At 44.7% G+C, this 19,857-nt stretch overlaps 1 protein-coding gene across 1 annotated transcript in view; it reads left to right on the top strand.

Annotated features, from left to right (window-relative positions):
- The first annotated feature begins 8,432 nt into the window (after positions 1-8,432).
- Slc1a1 (solute carrier family 1 member 1) overlaps positions 8,433-19,857 on the top strand; it is a 74,084-nt gene continuing 62,659 nt past the window's right edge. The window contains exon 1 of the mRNA XM_028764025.1: positions 8,433-8,621. Coding sequence (XP_028619858.1) covers positions 8,531-8,621 — 91 coding nt within the window. The 5' untranslated portion in view covers positions 8,433-8,530. The remainder of the gene's footprint in view (positions 8,622-19,857) is intronic.

Genomic DNA, 19,857 nt, shown 5'->3' with positions numbered 1-19,857 from the left:
TTGAGAAAAACCAGCCTGTCCCACCACGTCTGCAGGAAATCTACTTCAGGCTGACCAAAGAGTTGATTCCAGAAAATGTCTTCAGAGTGAATGAAATAGTCCAAGTGAGGTGGTGGCACATGACTGAAACCCCAACACTCACTCAGGAGACGAGGTGTTAAGATGTCTAATTAGAGGCCAGTTGCACCATGTAGTGAGTCTGTGTCTCAAAAAAAAAAAAAAAGTCACATGTAAATCCTTGGCATCATGCACAAAGGAGTAATGAGTCAGGATGAGTTAGGTTGAATGGTCTCAATCATCACCAAAGATGCTCAAACAAATGGGAAAAATTCATGGAGGAACACATCACAGGTGAACCAGCCAACAGCAGGGTTCATTTGTTGAACTGCAGGTTGCTGAATATCAAACTTCTAACTTACTTGCTTAGAGAAAACAGAGAAGACAGGGAACCAAGCAGGCTGTCACCATGCAGCATCAATCCTGAATGTGGGGAACTGTGTAGGGCAGCAAATCCAGTCCCTTTACCATGTAGATGAGACCAAGATTGCAGCATAAGAGACGTTGAAAAATTAACAAGCCAGGTGTGGCCGCACACACCTGTAATCTCAGCCCTTGGGAGGGGCAGGCAGGAGCTCAAGGTCATCGTTAGTGAGTTCAAGGACAGTTTGTGATACAGAAGGGCTTACATCAAAAAATGAAGTATGACAAAAAATATTGACAAGCGTAAGTATGTAAGTATGGCCTTATCAAGAGTCTGACTGCCATTTGGTCATCCTCCATGGCTCTAGCCGACTTGCCCTGTAGCGGGGCTGAAACCTGTGGCTGTGTGAGTGTGTTTTGTACTGTGTTTTGGTTAGGACCCAGAGTCTCACCCCAGCCACTGCTGGGAACAAGACTGAAAGGGTCTGCACAGAGGCAGTGCACACAGATTTCCCCAGACTCTGAGTTATCATTGTGTCCTGCTAGCAATTCCTGGAAACTTAGGGCCAGCATGCAGGCATCAAGAAGAGGATAACTGGGAACTGAAGTCTCCAGACTGTCCTCAGCTTCACTACCCTGGTTGGCTAAACATTGATGAATGCACTTGGAATTGGAAAAAGTAGCCAGCAGGAAGCTTCCTAGGGATTGTTAAGGCCTGCTCCTTTTAACATAACTGTAGCCATTTTGTATTCCGTCTTCCTTTTGCTCATAAGGTGAAATTAAATTCACAGCTATTACTTTAGCTGACACTAAGTAATGTTACTAATAAGCCAAAAAGTTATGGTTGAATCACTTGTACCCTGTTGTCTCAACGTTCTGAAGCTCCTCTGTTCACCACCTGTCACCATCCGTCTTACCTCACTCAGGACCAATCAGCTTAAAGGTTGGCTGATGATACCTTGTCTAGTTAGCCAAAAATGATGTACCACTTCACTGCTTGCCGTTGAACTTTTGAACCTGGTTTTTCATATAAAAAGTGTGCCCTGAGGACAGATTGGTGCCACAATTAGGTTTTTCCTTACTGTGATTCTGGACATTCAGTATTAAGGTGCATATTCAATAAACTATTCTTGCTTAACTGAGATCAGTGTTTGTATGGCTTGAGTGGCAACTCCAGACCCCAGCATTAGGAACTGGGGTACAGAGAGGTCATTCTCTTTTCTCTAATACACAGCATCTTCCTGGATAAAGTCTCTATCCCTTCCCCCTTTCTTCTTTCTACTGGGTCATTTGTGGTGAGTTTTTCTTCTCATCTCCTTGTGTCTCCCTCACTTGCAAGGGCATATTGAGAACTCAGTGGCACAGATCTTCTAGGCTAGGCTTTTGATAGCTAGTGGGGACGTGTATGACCCTGCTAATAATAACACTGGTTTCCATTAGCAATTCTGCATATGTGGTACTTGTTTAGAATACTTCTGTAGCAAGCTCTGATTTCCCCAAGCATGTGAAGACCTCAGCCTGCTGGGCAAGAAGCACTTGGAGAGGGCAGGAGAGAAACACATCACAATGAGCAGTCACAAGTCTTTTTTGTTTTGTTTTTGTTTTTCGAGACAGGGTTTCTCTGTATAGCCCTGGCTGTCCTGGAACTCACTCTGTAGACCAGGCTGGACTCGAACTCAGAAATCCGCCTGCCTCTGCCTCCCAAGTGCTGGGATTAAAGGCGTGCACCACCACTGCTCTGCATAGTCACAAGTCTTTTATGTGTCACTAGAGTCATGCTGTACACATGTCACTTATGAGTGATAAATGACTGGATACTCATTTATGAAGACACCCTGCCCAGTTTTATAACTTATTTTTGATATTTCAAAGCATTGCCTTATAACAGCCGTGGTGGCACACACCAGTAATCCCAGCTCCTGGGAGGTGGGGGGTGGAAGAATCAGGAGTTCAGGGTCATCCTTGGCTACATAGTGAGTTGGAGGCCAGCCTGGGCTACTCAAGACACTGTCTCAAAAACAAACAAGCATCCATACTCTTGAATCTGTGTGTACCAAAACAATATTTCCCATGCCACTCCCATGTACTTTGATATTCTTATTTTTAAGAGACACAGTCCTGCTAGTCAACTCCTCAATCTTAAGATCTTCCTATCTCAGTTTTTAGGGCTAGGATGCACATCTGTGTGTATAAGGCAATATTCTGCTACAGTGTTGCCATTCTCTCTTAAGGTAATATTCTGCTACAGTGTTGCCATTCTTTGCTTGACTCTGCTATCAACAGACCTCTCCAATTGAGCCTTTTTGCCAGTCTATGTCCTAGTTAAACTCATTCCACCAACCTGGGTTAAGCAGCTTTTGCTCCTATCTTTGGATGGTAGGTTTTTATTTTGTTCACGTTGTTGTTACTTAGGGAGAAAAAGCCATAGGTTTTTGTAGAGAGATTTTAATCCAGCAACACAGCTACTGTGGCTGGAATACTGACATGCTCTTAGTACACATCTTTAATCCCAAACAACGAAGATAAAGTTAGTTTGTAGAAGGAAGTACCCATGTTTGAAAGTGATGTCTAATTGAGAGGCAGACCAAGTGATGAGTCAGAGAAAGATCTGACAGAGCAGGATAGCCCCAACTCTCATGTGAACAGAGAGGAGACTTAAGATGTAACTTAAGAGAAAGCATTGCAGAGAAGGGGAGGACGTTTTACTGGGAGAGTTTTACAGAGAACAAGGTTGAAGAGAGAACAAAGTAGACACGAGTGAAGACAAAATGAACCAGAGAATGAGAAGGAGCCAGAAGATATTGCCAAAGTTAGTATGAGAACAAGCAGAGCAACAGTTAGAAGCTGAGAGAGACCTACTTGAATCAGTTAGTGTGGAGAGGAGTTTGAGCCAGACAGTGGAGTTGAACCAGCCAGCCAGAGTTCAGAAAGAACTATAAAGAGTGATCTTTTTCAGTAGAAAATCTCAGAGACTGAAAACTTTCTAGGCGTAGAATGTTTGTACAAGTTAGAGGCTTCCAGGACTAGCCCTAGGTAAGCAGACAGAGGCAATAAGCCTCTGAGACGACAAGTACATCAGGAAAATAAAAGACACTTTCACAGGTTTTGGTTAAAGTGAAAAATATAAGCAGGTTTTTAAAACTGTTTTTTCTTACCATATATGAGTTATATTTGTTCCCATATGACTTTCTCACACATGTACATAATGCATTTATATTGAATTCATGCTCCCATAACCCTTTCTTGTTCCTCTTATGCTCCATTAACACTAATCCCCTTCCTCTTTCCAGGTATTTCCCCTCTACTTTCATGTCTTATCTAATGAAATCTACTAGGCTTGTTTACAGCAACCGTTCTCTGATTTGGCGCCTGCTCCACGGAAAGGGGAATTCATACCTGTTACTGTAAATCCAGGCAAAAGCCATGCTAGGAGGTCCTAGGCACTACCACAAGCTCTGCTGTTGCTTTTCAAGACAGACATGATGTGCCTGTCAACAACTAAATAGCTATGTGGGTGCCCACAGGTTAGTGTTGTTGTCAGCTCTGCTCAGAAAAGCTTCCTACAGTGGTCCTTAGTGAAGACAGAAACTCAAAACTGATCAAGAAGTTCTGATAAAATACATCAAAAATTATATACTCATCTTCAAGAAAGAAAATCATAGTGTTTTCTAGCTGGATGGATAATAGATGATGATGATGGATAGATATATGATAGGTGGGTATATATGGAGATATAGAGATAGAGAGATAGAGATAGATATTATAATACCTAGCTAGCTGAATGGATAATAGATATATGATAATGGATAGACGATGGATAGATACATAACATATATATATACACACACATATATATATACACATATGATACATGTATATATATATACACATATGATATACATATATGATAATGAAGATAGATGATTGAGAGGTAGATAATAGAGGACAGACAGACAGACAGACAGATAGACAGGTAGATAAATATGATGGAAAATGATAGATAGGTAGATAGGCCACTATTCCCCATCGTAAGGGAGACGTGGTTACATGGTTTCACACAGCCGTGATAGAGGAGGCCACAAGGCAAGTGCTTTCAGCTTCTCAAGTGATCTCTCATGACCGTGACTGTAAGCCCTGAGGACACCATCAGCTATATGGTGTCTTGAAAGCAAGAAGCAGAGGATAAAGAAGGTTAAGTAAGTTGCTCAAAGTCACACATCTTGTATAAAACAAATTTAAATGTTTTGTTTTCATCTCCTACGTGACAGTTGGTATATGCTTGATAAAATGAAATTGTTCTTCAGTTTTCCCCAGTACGCAATAAAGCCTGTTGAAGTCCAGATTTGAAGGGCATGTAACGATGATAAGTTTATTTCAGAGGATTCGACTTTGCAAAAACACTGAAGAATTTCTGTGGCAGCTAATATCTTGGATGTGTAATCCCAAGATAACTCAAGATCAAGATTAGAAGATAAAGAAGAGTCCGTGTCAAAGGGCATCTGGTACACTGATGGTGGGTGTCCTCAGGGCTTACAGTCAGGGTCATGAGAGATCACTTGAGAAGCTGAAGGCACTTGCCTTGTGGCCTCCTCTATCACGGCTGTGTGAAACCATGTAACCACGTCTCCCTTATGATGGGGAATGGTGGCCATCAAATCACTCCCAAAGAGGCTAGCCAGCGAGAGCTGGCCTTTGGTTTCTGGGTATCTTTTTCATTTCTATCCAAGTTGTTACAAAAGATCGGACTGTCACCTGTTGCTTAATTGTGTATGACAAAGTCAAAGTCTCTTTTCCTTAATTACTAACTAGTTATCCCATGAGTCAACATGAAAAAGAGAAACAGTAACAATAGAGAACACCAGTTTCTTAGAAGAAGGAGGAGGTACCATTATGTGAGAGAAACTTATTGATGAAAATCAGCCAAAGGTTTCTCTGGATAAAGTATGAAAGACTTAGGGAAAAAATGGTAGGTGTTCACATTTATTGTAGAAAAACAAACAAAACAACAACAACAAAAGATAACCCTCTAGCACTTCTTTCTCCTTGATTTCAGGTTCTTATGACAGGAAAGTGAACTTCATCTTCCAGGCACTAATGTGTTGTCCTCAAGGGAAATGGCCCTCAACTCTCATCCCATCTGACGACATTTATGTCCATGACTATCTTGAGATACAAAGATAAGAGAGACAGAGATAGAGATGGAGAGAGAGAGAACGCATATGCGAGCGCGCGCGCGCGCACGCACGCACACACACACACACACACACACACACACACACACACACACACACACACATTAGGGACCTCCTGTAGGGGTGGTTCTGATACTTTGATCGGGAATCTGTAGGTGAACAGTGAAAGTCCTGTTCCCCAATTGGTTCTTGATCAATCAGTAAAGATGCTAGTGGCCAATGATCTGAGTAGAATAGGCGGGATTTTCAGATTCCGGCAGGCAGGCAGGCTATCAGACACAGGAGAGGAAAAAAGATTTGCCATGTTTTGGAGAGAGAAAGAGCCAGCAGCCATGTGAGATCTAGGGTGGAGTGGCCATTGGTTGCTTCCCTGACTGGGCCTGGGGTGGCAGGCTGGAGATTGGAGGTGCAGCTGAGCTGAGGGCAGATTTAGGGTGCTGAGCTAGGACTAAAGGTAACTGAGCAACTAAAATTGAGGGAAGAATTAGGGTGTTGTGCTGGGAGTGAAAGGAGGGGCCAGACAGTCAAGGGGGTACTGGAGGAGCCTGGCCTCTGAGATAAAGCATATCAAACATAAGCTAGTGTGTGTGTGTGTGTGTGTGTGTGTGTGTGTGTTTCATCCTCAGATCCAAGGGAACATGGGCAGGGCTAGTAGCTAGGCCTACCTGGAGCTTAAAGTGGGGGTAATAGGAACTGCACACTACAACCTCCAACTCTGCAGGGTATTGCTTGCCCCGACCATCTCTTTCTTGTTAGGCTGAGAAATCTTAAAGTATGAGATGCCAGCCACAGCAACAGTGAATTCAGGAGTTTACTCTCCTGCTCTCATAAAATGGGTTTGTTGTTGGCTTAAGGTCCCCAAGTGTCATCTGCAAATGGAGAGGATGGATCCTTAAAGACCTTGGATCAAGCAAACCAGTGACTCAAGAGCATCTTCCCTATCAGAGCTGTGTGCCTCTCCCTTCACATCCCCATAGAGGAAGAATTAGTTCAGTGACCAGATACGGAGGGAAGTTTCTCATTTCTTTCTCCTCCTCGTCCTCCTCCTCCTCCTCCCCCTCCTCTCAACAGAGAACGTGTGCACAGTTCTTAACTCCCTTGTGTCTAGGCTTGCCCACCAGACAGACGAAGGTGGGGCAAGCATCTTGGTTGATTCTCACAGCCTCCACAAAACCCCAGCAGCACCTAAGTCACGGATCAACTGAAACTTCATCACTAAGCAACTGCTTCAAGGTCACCTCAGTAGTGGGTGGAGCAGGGATTGAAACAAGTTCCTCCCCTGCAGAAGCAAAGGCTATGAAGTAGACAAGGTCTGTCCTTTCTGGTCCCTCACCTGCTTCCTATCTCCAGGGCAAGGTAGTTTTATAAATACAGGGGAACACACTGGAGCACAGCTACTATGGCAGACACTCCCAACCCACAGGACACTGGGAAGAGAAAAGACAAAAACATGACACACCACTACTGAACACCTGTGTACTTCGTTGAGTCTTCTCTAAGTACATGCCTCACTTTTATAGATTTATTTTTACAAACACATGATAAGATTACACATGCAGTTTTAAACATTACTTTTATTACCCCATGGTACTAAGGGACTCCCTTAGTTTTCTTTTTGTAGACTGCATATGGTTGCATGAAGTTCCATTTTCATTTGAGTCTTCTCCTCCTCCTCCTCTTCCTCCTCCTCCTCCTTCTTCTCCTTCTCTTTCTCCTTCTCTGTCTCCTCCTCCTTCTGTTTCTCCTCCTCCTTCCTGTAGAGTGAATCTTTTTCTTGATAGTTTGCCCTCCTCAGTAATTTTTATTTCCAGCTCTACCCCAAGAAACCAGTAATCTTGAGTTCTCTCTCTCCTTTTTATTTTATTTTGAGAGTTTATCTCCTGGGAAGGAGCTGAGATCGTTCACAGTATAATATGCATGATTAGTAAAGCTTAATCCACTGTCTTTTGAAGGGTTTTTAAAAATCACTTTGAACCAATAGAATGAGACTCTAACTGGGGGATTCTAGCAGTCAAGAAATCTGGACAAGGAGAGTCCCCTGACAACCAACTAAAGAGTAAACCCCATAATGCTAAAGGGTATGGGGCTCACTTAGTTAAGATAGTGTTATATATGCTACGGGCTGGCGAGGTAGGAGTCTGCTTAAGCAAGAGTAAAACTAGACTAAGAAATTCAGTCAGCGAAGTGTGTGTGGCCACACTAACCCAGATTCTCTAACTACACCCAGTAAGGTATTTGGCCTTGGGGATAGAATGGGCCCGCCCACCTTGCCACACCAGCCAGGCTTGGTTCTTAGCTCTAATTACCCGGTAATAGCCATAAGGCAAGTCCCTAAGGGGTGCATTTGTTAAGTTGCGCAAGAGATGACCACGCCCACACACAAGGTGTACAACCAAGCCTGGGTCCGGGCAGATCACTTCTGACCCTGGAGTCAGAGAATTAAATAATCCCGGGGGAATATCAGAGATCACGTGGGGAAAAACATCCCCAAAGCTGCTTTGAAGTCACACTGTGTGTCTCTTCTTGTGACTCTGAGGCCTGAGGCCCAAGGCAGAAACGCGTCCCATATTAAATCCCTTCGCACCCAGCCAGGGCTGTGTGTCCCCAAGGAGACTGGTGTGGAATCACAGACGGTCAGAAGCTCCGCCAGTGGGAAGGCTCCACCGGGAGCCCAGGGGGACCTGATCGCCCCACGCGCGCCACCCCGCCGGGACGCTCCGCTCTCGCCCTCGCTGGTTGGCCCCGGTTCTGCAGCGAGCGGCGGCGGGAGGAGCCGGGCGTGCCCGCCACGCAAAACCACGGTGCTCGGTCGCCAGCGGCAGTGGCAGCTCTGACAGCGGCCCGTGCACTGTCTCCACGGTGCCCTGCATCCTGCATCTGCCACGCTCCCCGACTCCTCGCAAAGGCCAGTGGCCATCATGGGGAAGCCCACGAAATCGGGATGCGATTGGCGCCGCTTCCTGCGGAATCACTGGCTGCTGCTCTCCACCGTGGCCGCCGTGGTATTAGGTGAGTCGCGCGCCGGGGCACTAGGCGCGTGTCCGAGGCCAGGCCGCGTGCGGGACCGGGTGGGCTCGGCGTGGAGCGCGCTGCCCGCGTTCTCCGGGACTGGGTCCCCAAGCTCGGAATCAACCCGAGCGCTTTGGTTTCACGCGGGGGAACAATGTTCTTAGCGCCTCCTCCCCCTCCCCATGTTGGTGCTCTGCGAGCTGCTGTCTCTGCTTTCTCCAAAATGATCAGAGGGGGGCTTGAAAGGTGGACAGGGGTCCTTTGAAACCAAGCGGGGTTAAATTTGATTTTCATCCTTAACTGTTCCCACCACACGCACACACCATCACCATCATCACCTTCGTGCCCTGCCGAGACTGTATGAATTACTGTTCTCCGACAGATTTAAAGAGACATCTGGGCCTGCAGGATGGTGGAGCCCCCGGGAATGGTGGAGCAGGGGGTAGGTACCTTCTTATAGGCTACCTCTCCAGTCAGGTTCATACCTGATTTCTGAGCAAGCTGTTGTGGCTCACAGAGGCCACAGGGAACCAGCGCTAAGACGACCCAGCCTCCTTCTTCCTCCTGGGCTACCTGCTCACCACATTTTTCTATTCAAAATAATATAAGCCGCTTTTATTTGTTTTCACACTCGCGTTTATTTAAATGGCCCGTGCCTGACATACCGCTGGCCCTGGACTAGGTGGATGGTCTGGGCCATTGCTCAGAGGTTTGAGTTTCTTAGTGTAGGATCTCATTTTCTGGCCAGGCTGTCTCTCTAACTTGAACTAGACGATGTACTGTAGGGTGGGAACCCTGTGGGTCTTCACACCCGAGATGGGGCCGTCCAACAGGTAAGGGCAAGTGCACCTTGAGGGAAAGTGGATTCCTAGGCAGGCTCCACCCTCTATCTGAAAATTGCAGCTGCCTCTGCTGGAAAGGGGACGATGGGGCAGCCCTTTCTCCTCCCTGGGCATCACACCTTGCTCTTGAGTCTGGGAATACTTAATGTTACCTGCTCCCTTCCAAGGTCTTCCCCACCAAAAACTAAAACCCCTTCGGAAGTTAATGGAATTCTCAGGTCATATGGGCTCCTCCAGAACCTTATGCAAAGGGAAGTCGGGCTTCTAGTAAATAAATAACACCCTGAATCGCATTAACAGAGGATGTTTGTGGGAGGAAAGGAGTGTAAAAGAACCCACTGGTGTTCACTTTCCCCGGTGCCAAGTGTCTAGGACATTTTGGGGAAAGGTTTATCCCTCATCATTTAAATAACAGCTCCTACCAAGAGACTGAATGGATTGGAAGACTTGGCCTTGTTTGTTTTCCTAATGATGAAAAGAGAATTTATTTTTCAATCTGTTTTTGAAAGCCTTGGAGGTGACCAAAGCTGGTAGCTCCTCCCGGGTTCTGTGTGTCTGCAGCCCTGGGCACTGCAGAGATCCCACTTGGTCACTGAGTGCTTCCCACCAGCAGCTGGCATGAGTGTTGTACCCTACAGTTCACATACCAGTTCACCAGAACCTGCTCCAGAAAGCAAGCCTACCAGTTACTCACTGGCCTTTGGACCAGTTGCATAAGCAAAATCCTCAGGCCAAGAAAGGGTTTGTTTCCTCTTATTTTGCAGGCATGAGCTGTGGTCTCAGGTGGACCTCTTTCCCTGGTTTTAGTGTGGGGGAGCTATAGGAACTTGATTCTGGTATTTGGTTTGAGCCATAGATTCGCCATTTAAAACTGCTAATGCCTTGCTGAGGTCATACCAGTCAGTCCCTTGTTCCTTCCGAAGAGCATGGGGCAGACTCGGGCATGGTGCCATCTGGTATGAGAAGTCTCCTGCTTAGAATACCATCAGGGTGCTCAAGCAAGCACTTGCTGGGGTCCTCTTCTCTGCCACTCCCAGAACCTTTGCTCTGAGTGAACACTCGTACCTACCTTTGCTCAGACTACACTGGCTGTCCTGTTTAACAAACAATGGAATCCCAGCCACTTGTCCTAGGTATCTGTTAGCCCTTTCTGGGTTGTGAATGGTCAGTTTTTCTACAACTACCATAATTGATCAAGAAAAATTACCAGAGCTCTCACAGAGCTTTCTTTTGGGAGGTTTTCTGCATGTAGACATTAAAAAAGGAAAAAAACCAAACCAAACCAAAAATGTTAAAGCAGACAGTTCCTTAGTGAAACCTTCTGACTATATCCATGGAAATATTTGGCCCCCAAAATAAGTCAGCAGCTATGACTATGTAAAATACTTTTGTTAGTGAAACTAAGAGCAAAGCTGCCTCCCCACCCCACCCCACCCCACTCCAACACACAGGCAAGGTGGTACAAATCAGTTTCTAGAAGCCAGAAGATCAGGAGTTCAAGGTCAGCCTCAACTACATAGTGAATTTGAGGCTAGCCTGAGCTATATGAGACTGTTTCAGAAAGTGTGTGTGTGTGTGTGTGTGTTTGCTTAAAGCCTCTAAGTTTCTGAGATATAGCTTGTGAGGGAAAGTACAATTAAACATCACTTTCATTAGATATGTGGTGTTAACTTGGATTTTAATGGCCAAGGAGATGCCTTGAGATAAATGTTTGACAAATCCTTATTCGCCAGGTTGAAATTAAATAGGTAACTGTCCTTGATAATTTCTGTGAAATCCTACAAAATTCTGAAAATAATATTTTTGCCTGAGAGGATTATTTTAATTGGGTTCACTGTAACTCCTAGAGACGTTCCCTGATCTCATAGTGCAAGAGAATAAGCATAGTACTTAGTCAGGAGCCCTGGACTTGAATTCTGGTACTGCTATCTGGACAGACACACTGCTTAGTCTCCAAAGCTCACCGTTCCTTCTTAAACACTGGGGACATTTGTGACCAGAGTTGATTAAGATACTGTGAGAGTACCCAGTTTGTAGCTGGCGTACAATAGGCATCCAGTAAATGGTACATTGGAGAAAATGTGAATTTAAATAGGAGAAAATGAATATTTTATTTTGGATTTGAGTCTCTGTTCTGCCTACTGCCTAAGTCTATAATTCAAAGTCCATGGTGACTCAAGGGTTTTGATGGCAAGCTTCATTATCAGAGCCAGTGCCCATCTCTGTAATATTCTCCACCTTTAGAAGAGACAACAGGAAGAGCTGATGACTTTGTTTTATGTCCCACGGACTAATTCTCAACTTGCTTAACAGGCAGAAGTCAATAGGAAGAAATGCTGGTTCCTAATGGGAATTATGTCCAAGCAGAATTCCTATCTGTGAGAATTCAGCCATGAAAATAGGGAAGGTTATAGAATTGGGGAGAGACTTGTGGATTCTTCATTCTACTCACAACAGGAAGTATCACCTCTCCTCCAGGCTTTGTGTGGAGAAATCTACAATGGCCAGCTTGGGGATTCTCAGAAAAGGCCACAGATACTGCCCATCCCATGGAGCTGTCAAACTTGTTCACTGTAATGCAGTTTCTATGAAGCTCTGAGGAAGCAATTCTCTATTGTACAAACTCTCAGCTGATTCTTCCAAGTTCAGAATAACTCCCTCATCCAGTCTTGCATCTCCTGCCTTGGGTGTCTCTGGGTATGCCTGACAGTGGTAATTCGGAGGTGGTCTTTGCTTTTTCTTCCATTTTCTGGCAATTCTTTGACAGCCCTGAGGACAGGAATCACTCATGACTCGTGATTCCACATCCAGCTCTTTGTCTCATTGGCCTTGGTACAGCAGGATTTAAGAGTGTACCTGCCTGTCATGGTGGCATGCCTTTAATCCTACCCCTTGGAGGCAGAGGCAGGTGGTTCTCTGTGAGGACAGCCTGGTCTACATAGTGAGTTTGAGGCCAGGTAGGGAACAAGTTGCACAGATATCTGGGACATCCTGAATTCTCGAATGCATAGCAGGGTGGAGTGGGGTGGGCTAGAAGGTCAAGACAGAGAGGAGAACAGGACAGGGTGACAGGGTAAGCCAGGCTCATATCCAAGCAAGGACAGCCTCATCCAGGAAGCCTGCTATGGAAGAGAGAGAGAGAATGAGGGCCATCCAGTTAATCCACTAAGGCCTGGTGGAATTTGGTCCAAGTGAGAACTGACTATCTCTAGCAGGATCAAGAGCTTCAGAAAGAGATACAATGTGGAAATGCTGAGATGGAAGAGCCTCCAGGGGGCTCTACGTGAAGCTAGGCAGCGGCAAGCAGTGGACAAGCAAGTCAGACGGCTGCGTGGGATGGAGTACTAGGTAGATCACGGCAGGCTCAGGGAGAGATTGAAGCCTTGGGGACAAATGAGCCCATTCGAACGGGGAGAAGAGTCAGAGCTGAGGAGTGCAGAGAGGGGATACTCACCAGAAACCGGAAGAGCTAAGAACCGAACAGCGCTAAGTATAGGTGAGGATGTTCAGCAGTGTTGAGAGTGGAGGAGGGCAGGTAACCTCATGAGACTTTCTTTGGAGGCATTGGAGTGTGATAGGGATGGGAGAAAGTGGGGGTTCGTGTTCGAGCCAGAGAGCTATGTCTTGTTTCATTTGGTTTTGTGGGGTTTTGAGTCTGCTTTAATTCCCAAAGAAGCAATCTTAAAAGTAGAGATAAGAGAGGGAAGGTGGGAGGGAGAGAGGGAAAAAGAGGGAGAGAGGGAAAAAGAGGGGGAGAGGGAAAAAGAGGGAGAGAGGGAAAAAGAGGGGGAGAGGGAAAAAGGGGGAGAAAATGAGAATGAAATTATGAAGAGAAAACGTGTATGAATTATGCTGGGTTGGACAAGACCCATGAGAGCTCAATGCTTGCCCACAGGGTAGAGGGACCTGGTGAGGGCTTCCCCTGAGCAGGGCACTGAGTTGTATCTTTTCATTCCCTCTGGATCTGCCATTCCAGATCCTGAATTAATTTGAATCCTACTGTCGTGGATGCTATTTGTAGGGTCCAGAGACTAATGACTAGTCTAGTTATTAGTTAAGTCACTAGTCTAGTTATTAGTTAAGTCATCAGACACGGACCTGTCCTTGTGGAGGCCACTGTTGAAGCCACTGATATGAGTACAGTTGAGATGGCTGTCAAAGTGACCTTGCTTAGCAGCAGAGCAGATTGTATCATTTTGGGCCTTAAAATAGCCTATAGGATGCTGCTACCCGAGGATGGAGAGGCCATCTTTCCAGCACAGCATCCTGAACCTTCCACTGTCTGCATCACCCCACAGCCTCATTCTTCAGCATGTAACTCTGCACAGAGTAATGCTCCTTCTGAGAGATAAAAGGCAAAGCGCCATCCTCCCTGTCTAGCCTTTGAGAAGATTTAAGGCTTAATGTCACTTTCAGACACATATGATCCTAAGTGCTAAGTGTGCTCCAACCCATTGCATTTTTCCAGCAAGTGTATTTCTAGGAAACTGAGGCTCTGACAGGAAACTTGCCCAAGGTCAAGGGCAGAGCTTTGATTACCACCCAGGCGGTTGGCTGAGCAGACTCTGCTGCTGACCTCTATCTAGGCTTTCCTCCCCATGTACAAAGCCCGTACCTGCCAGGTCCTTGTTACTCTCTTCTGATAATTCTGCCTCCTTGTCAACCATAGGCCCTGATGGAGGATTCTCTCTGTGCCCACAGCATGGTCTCATTGACTTGTAGACTCTGTTCATTGTTGAATTGTTGAGTCATTTATGACCCAGAGTATTGGGACCCACAGACATGATCCTTGTTTGTTAAGTGAATAAATGAGCACATAGTGTATACCAGGTTCCACTTCTTCCATAAAGTCATTTCTGTCTGCTTAAGTCCCCTCTGATCCACATAAATAACTCAGTTTAACATGTAATTAGTCTGCATATACATCAAGCACACTCTTTTTTCATGTAATTAGTCTGCATATACATTAAGCACACTTAAAACTAGATTACGGACCCCTGGAGGATGCTCCCATAATACCTAGAAGGAATCCCCAAATAGGATGAGATCATAAAATAATGCAACTGACTCTTAAAACTCCACATGAAGAAAAATTATATGTGATATACTTTTGGGGCATTTCATTCACATGCTAATTCATTTATAGGTAGTAGGTTGTCTTACCTAATGCAGTGTTTGTTGAGAAAGAATTAGAAGTTCTGAAGTTGATTATTGATGTCTGCCAAGGACACAGCAGTAGGTAGGCAACATCCTTGTCCCTGGATTAGGAAACCTCTAAGGATCCTTCTAGTTTTAAGAACCTTCAGCTCCTTGGCCATGTATTCACTCCTCAGTTCACTGCTAGGAGCCAGAGGAACTCCTGTGTAGTATGCTAAGGTTGTCCTGGGAAGTATTACAGGTAGATGAAATGACGTTGAAGTCTCATCAACTGTTCTGTGACTTAGAGGCAATAATACTAGTTGTATGTGAGACTGTCACCAGGGTAATGTTCTACGTCAGTGTCACATGATCCCAGCACTAGTCAGGTCTAATAAACACATGCATCTGGCCTTGATATGTCTCTAGTTTAAAATGTTCCTGAAACACAGAATATTCCAGCTCACAAAATAAAAATATTATCTGATTCTTCTTTAAAGTGATGGGAAGAGCTTAGTTCTGCAAAATCACTCATTTCTATGACATAAGTAGACAATTTGATGTAAGAGAAACCAAAAAAGGCATAATCTCCCCATATGTAATAAAGGACTTGTAATATTTTTTTTAAGGATTTGAACTTGTAATGAAGAATGGAACCCCTTCTGTTTATATATTTCTGGAGAAAACAAAATTGCTGGTTTAGAAGTGTATTTTAGTTATAATAATATATTTAATCCAGAGCTTGACAAAGATATAAAATTATGAAAATAATGATTATTAAAATGGGTTTATGTCATTTTCTGGAAGCTTTGAGGTTGGTAGTATATTGGTTTCATCTGTCTTGTTGACTTTGTGCATGGCTAAGTGCATATACATACACTTTGATGAGCAAATAAAGTACTGTTTATGTTTTCCCTTCCTGGGGATTTATCTGTCTAGTGTCTGTCCTCATCTATCCTCAGTATCTGCTCACATAGGTACCCAAAAGGTTTGATCTAAGTTCCACATATTGAAGAGTTGAAACTAGAAAATTAGGGTTTAGACCTCAAACTGCCCCCCCCATAAAATAGAAGGGGTAAGACACTACCCTTTCTACAAAGCCTTATGCCCTTATGCTAAACCAGAAAACACAAGAAACTACAAACCAGTTTCCCCAATGAACAGAAATACAAATCTGAGGGAAAGGGTCTTGATAACCAAATTCAAGAACATAATAAGATCATACACCCCTAACCACATTGGCTTCATCCCAAGGATTAGAGATTGCCTAACATGTACAAAATCAATGCATGAAATAGTACATAAATACTTAAAGACAGAAATTACATGATCATTTCAATTGATGCAGAAAAGCCTTTGACAAACTTCAGCATCCCTTCATAATAAAAACCTTGAAAAACTAGGAGTAAAAGGAACATCCACCAATATAATGAAGGCTACTACAACAAACTGGTACCCAGTGTTATACCAAATGGGGGGAAGTGAGCATCTGCTTTAAATCTGAAATGGGAGAAGGATGCCTACTCTCTCTACTTTCAGTTTAGCATTCAAAGTCTTATCTAGAACAATTAGACAAGAGGTAGGAATAAAGGGGTAACAAATGTGAAATTAAGTCATATTATCATACTTACAGATGGCAAGACCCTATACCTAAAACACCCTAAAGACCCCCAGAAATGCTTAGAACTAAAATATTTTGACCAAAGCAGAATAATTCAAAAGTCAAGCTTAAACAAACAACAACAAAAACCTGTAGCTTCTCTATATACCAATAGTGAACTTGGCAAGAAGAACTCAGGGAAGAAATCCCATTCACAACAGCTTCTTTAAAAGCCTAAGAATACACCTCACCAAGGAGGTGAAAGATCACTTCAATGAAGATGGAAAGACCTTCCACGCATATAGATTGGAATAATTAATACTATGAAAATTACTGTTACCAAAAGCAATCTACAGATTCTGTACATATATATATATATATATTTTAATTTTTTACTTACTTTATTTATTTATTCACTTTACAACCTGATTGCAATCCCCCTTCCTCCTCTCCTTCCAATGCTACTCTTACAAATTCCTCTCCCCATCACCCCCTCCCCTTCTCCTTAGGGAAGGAGAAGACCCCCGTTGGGTACCACACTGCCCTGAGACATCTAGTCCCAGCAGGACTAAGCCTATCCTCTCCCACTGAGGCACAACCAGGCAGTCAAGTTAGTAGAAGGGAGTCCAAGGGCAGGCCTCAGAATCAGAAACAGTCCCCACTCTACTTGTTAAGGGACCTATGTAAAGACCAAGCTGCACATCTGCTACAGATATGTAGGGGGCCTAGGTCCAACCCCTGCATGCTCTTTGGTTAGTGGTTCAATCTCTATGAGTCCTCATGTGTTCAGGTTAGTTGACATTGTAGGTCTTTTTGTGGTGTCCTTGACCCCTCTAGCTCACTCACTTCTATCCCCAACTCTTCTATAAGACTCCCCCAGCTCTGCCTGATGTATGGCTGTAGGTCTGTTTCCATCTGCTGTTGGATGAAGCCTCTCAGGAGATATGCTAGGTTCCTGACTGCAACATAGCAGAGTGTCATTAATAGTGTCATGGGTAGGCCTCAAGTTTGAGCCAGTCATTGGTTGGCCATCCCTTCAGTCTCTGCTCCATCTTTATCCCTGCACATCTTGTAGGTGGGACAAATTTTGGGTTGAAGGTTTTGTGGGTGGGTTGATGTCCTCCTCCCTCCACTGGAAGTCCTGCCTGGATACAGGATGTGGCCACTTCAGTCTTTATATGCCCTGCTGTCAGGAATCTCAGCTAGGGTCACCCCCTTAGACTCCCCGTAGCCTCCCCTGTTCCAGGTCTCCAGATAGTCCCAGAGATGCCCCCCAACCCCGATTCCCATTCTTATTTCCAGTCCAATCTTAATGGCTGCCTTTTGAGAATGCATTGAGTGTAAATTGCCAACAGTTAACACATATTAAATATCTTGTTAAACTCTGTTTAAGCTAAAACACAGTGGTTTGTTGTTAGTTTGGTGGGTTTTTTAAAAATTTATTTTAACTTAACACAACTGTAGAATCAAAGTTACCTACCTTTCAAAATTTCGAGCATTGGGCATAATAGAAGAAGCTCCATGTGAGAACATGTTATATAGACAATTCTGCATGTTAATTCAGTGCATGCTGATACCCAAAGAATAGTACAGTGGGCGAAAGCCTAGGGAGAGGCAAGAAGCAGGATTAGGAATGAGCTATGGAGAGAGAGAGAGAGAGAGAGAGAGAGAGAGAGAGAGAGAGAGAGAGAGAGAGAGAGTATATGTACACACATGCACTTCAGCTCGTACAGATAAAGTGTTCCATATTAATTACTTGTGAGAAATTGTGATTACCTTTAACAGAGCCGAGACTGGAAATAGCTGTCCTAGAGAGTAGCAACAGGCTGGCTGGGTGCCAGAGAAGCAGTGTTTGCCTAAGGAGCTGGAAATCTTCCTTGTGTCACCGGAGACCTAGGGCTACTTCAGCTGTGGGGATTCAAGCACTTAGACGGAAATGTACTTGTTATAGATGTCATCCAGTGACCGTTTAACTCCCTGCAGTGCTGTCTGTTAAAGCAGCAAATGCTTAAAACGGCCTTTTGCATGCTGAAAGTGCATCTAATAGGAGACAGCACTGGAGACAGTTACCATGAACCCAGAATTTCCTCCAGAGCCCTGAGTTTAGACAGGCGAGTAGCCATAGAAGGAGAGCGCTCATCTCAGCTTGCTGAGGGAAGGGCCTTAAGTGCAACAGAGAGTGTTCTGTTGTCATGAGCACACTCAACAGTGACACCTCTGTTGTTGGAAAGGAAGTGTTTCTGTGACTCACTCCTTTCCAGAAATGCAGTCCCCATTGACTCAGAGAGGACCTGCCCACTGCCTTTCCATTCCCTCGGATAGGATCCATCTTTCCTCAGACACTCCTGCACACCCCGAGGGAGTAGACCTTTGTCCCAGCCTACAGACGCTTCACGAAGCTTGTCCCATCCACTCAGCCCAGTTGGGAACAATCAGTGTGTACCTCGGTTTCACCAGAACCAGCACTGAGGAATAAGGCCCTCCACCAGCCCCCTGATTAGCCTGAGGCCATGGCTTCTGAGCAGACCCCCTTCTTACTCCCGAGTCCCAAGATTCAGAGGCATGACGGTGTTCATCACAGAGCTCTATGCATCCAGGAAGGGTCTTGACGTCATCTTCTTGCGATTTTGGCCTGCATGTTGGGAGTAAAATGGTGGCCTTGAGAGTGGAGCTAGAAAACCACCAGAGATGGCCCACAGTGTATTTGTTCTTATAACTGTGCTGGGAGAATCAGCTGGGCTCAGTTCAGTGTTCAGGTGCTTAATACATTAGCATGCATTCATTCAGTCAGGGGAAAATCCTCAGGGGAGAGAGCTTAGGTGAGTCTATTTTTCTACTACTGTGCTACTGCCTGGAAGTTATGTAGTACCTACTGCTCGCTCTCCTTGAAATCTGATTTTGCTCAGTTTTTATCCATGTCTTATACACTTATTTTCTGGGCAGGTTAGCCACTGTACTGGCTGGTTTTGTGTGTCAGCTTGACACAAGCTGGAGTTATCACAGTGAAAGGAGCCTCCCTTGAGGAAATGCCTCCTTGAGATCCAGCTGAAAGGCATTTTCTCAATTAGTGATCAAAGAGGGGAAGGCCTAGCCCATTGTGGGTGGTGCCATCCCTGGGATGGTAGTCCTGGGTTCTATAAGAAAGCAAGCTGAGTGTCAAGGCCAGCCTGGTCTACAGAGTGAGTTCCAGGACAGCCAGGACTACACAGAGAAACCCTGTCTCAAAAAACCAAATAAATAAATAAATAAATAAATAAATAAATAAATAAATATTTTTTAAAAACCAAATAAAATCAAACAAAACAAAACAAGCAAGCTGAGCAAGCCAGGGGAAGCAAGCCAGTAAGCAGCATTCCTCCATGGCCTCTGCATCAGCTCCTGCCTCCAAGTTCCTATCCTGTTTGAGTTTGAGTTCCTGTCCTGACTTCCTTTGGTGATAAACAACATGTGGAAAGTATAAGCTGAATAAACCTTTTCCTCCTCAACTTGCTTCTTGGTCAGGATGTTTTGTGCAGGAATACAAACCCTGACTAAGACAGCCACCTTGTGGGTTTCAGGTAGGATTCCTGGTGTTGTGAGACTTTCAGAGGTTTCTCCTTTGAGGAACACTTGTCTGTGGCTGACCAAACCGATACTAATATTTACCGGGGATTTCTTG

This window comes from Grammomys surdaster, unplaced genomic scaffold (assembly GCF_004785775.1).
Source record: "Grammomys surdaster isolate TR1022 unplaced genomic scaffold, NIH_TR_1.0 141, whole genome shotgun sequence".
In the NCBI taxonomy this organism is placed as follows: domain Eukaryota; kingdom Metazoa; phylum Chordata; class Mammalia; order Rodentia; family Muridae; genus Grammomys; species Grammomys surdaster.
Note: the sequence above shows the minus strand (reverse complement) of the source record. Positions and strands in the feature narration are given on the sequence as shown.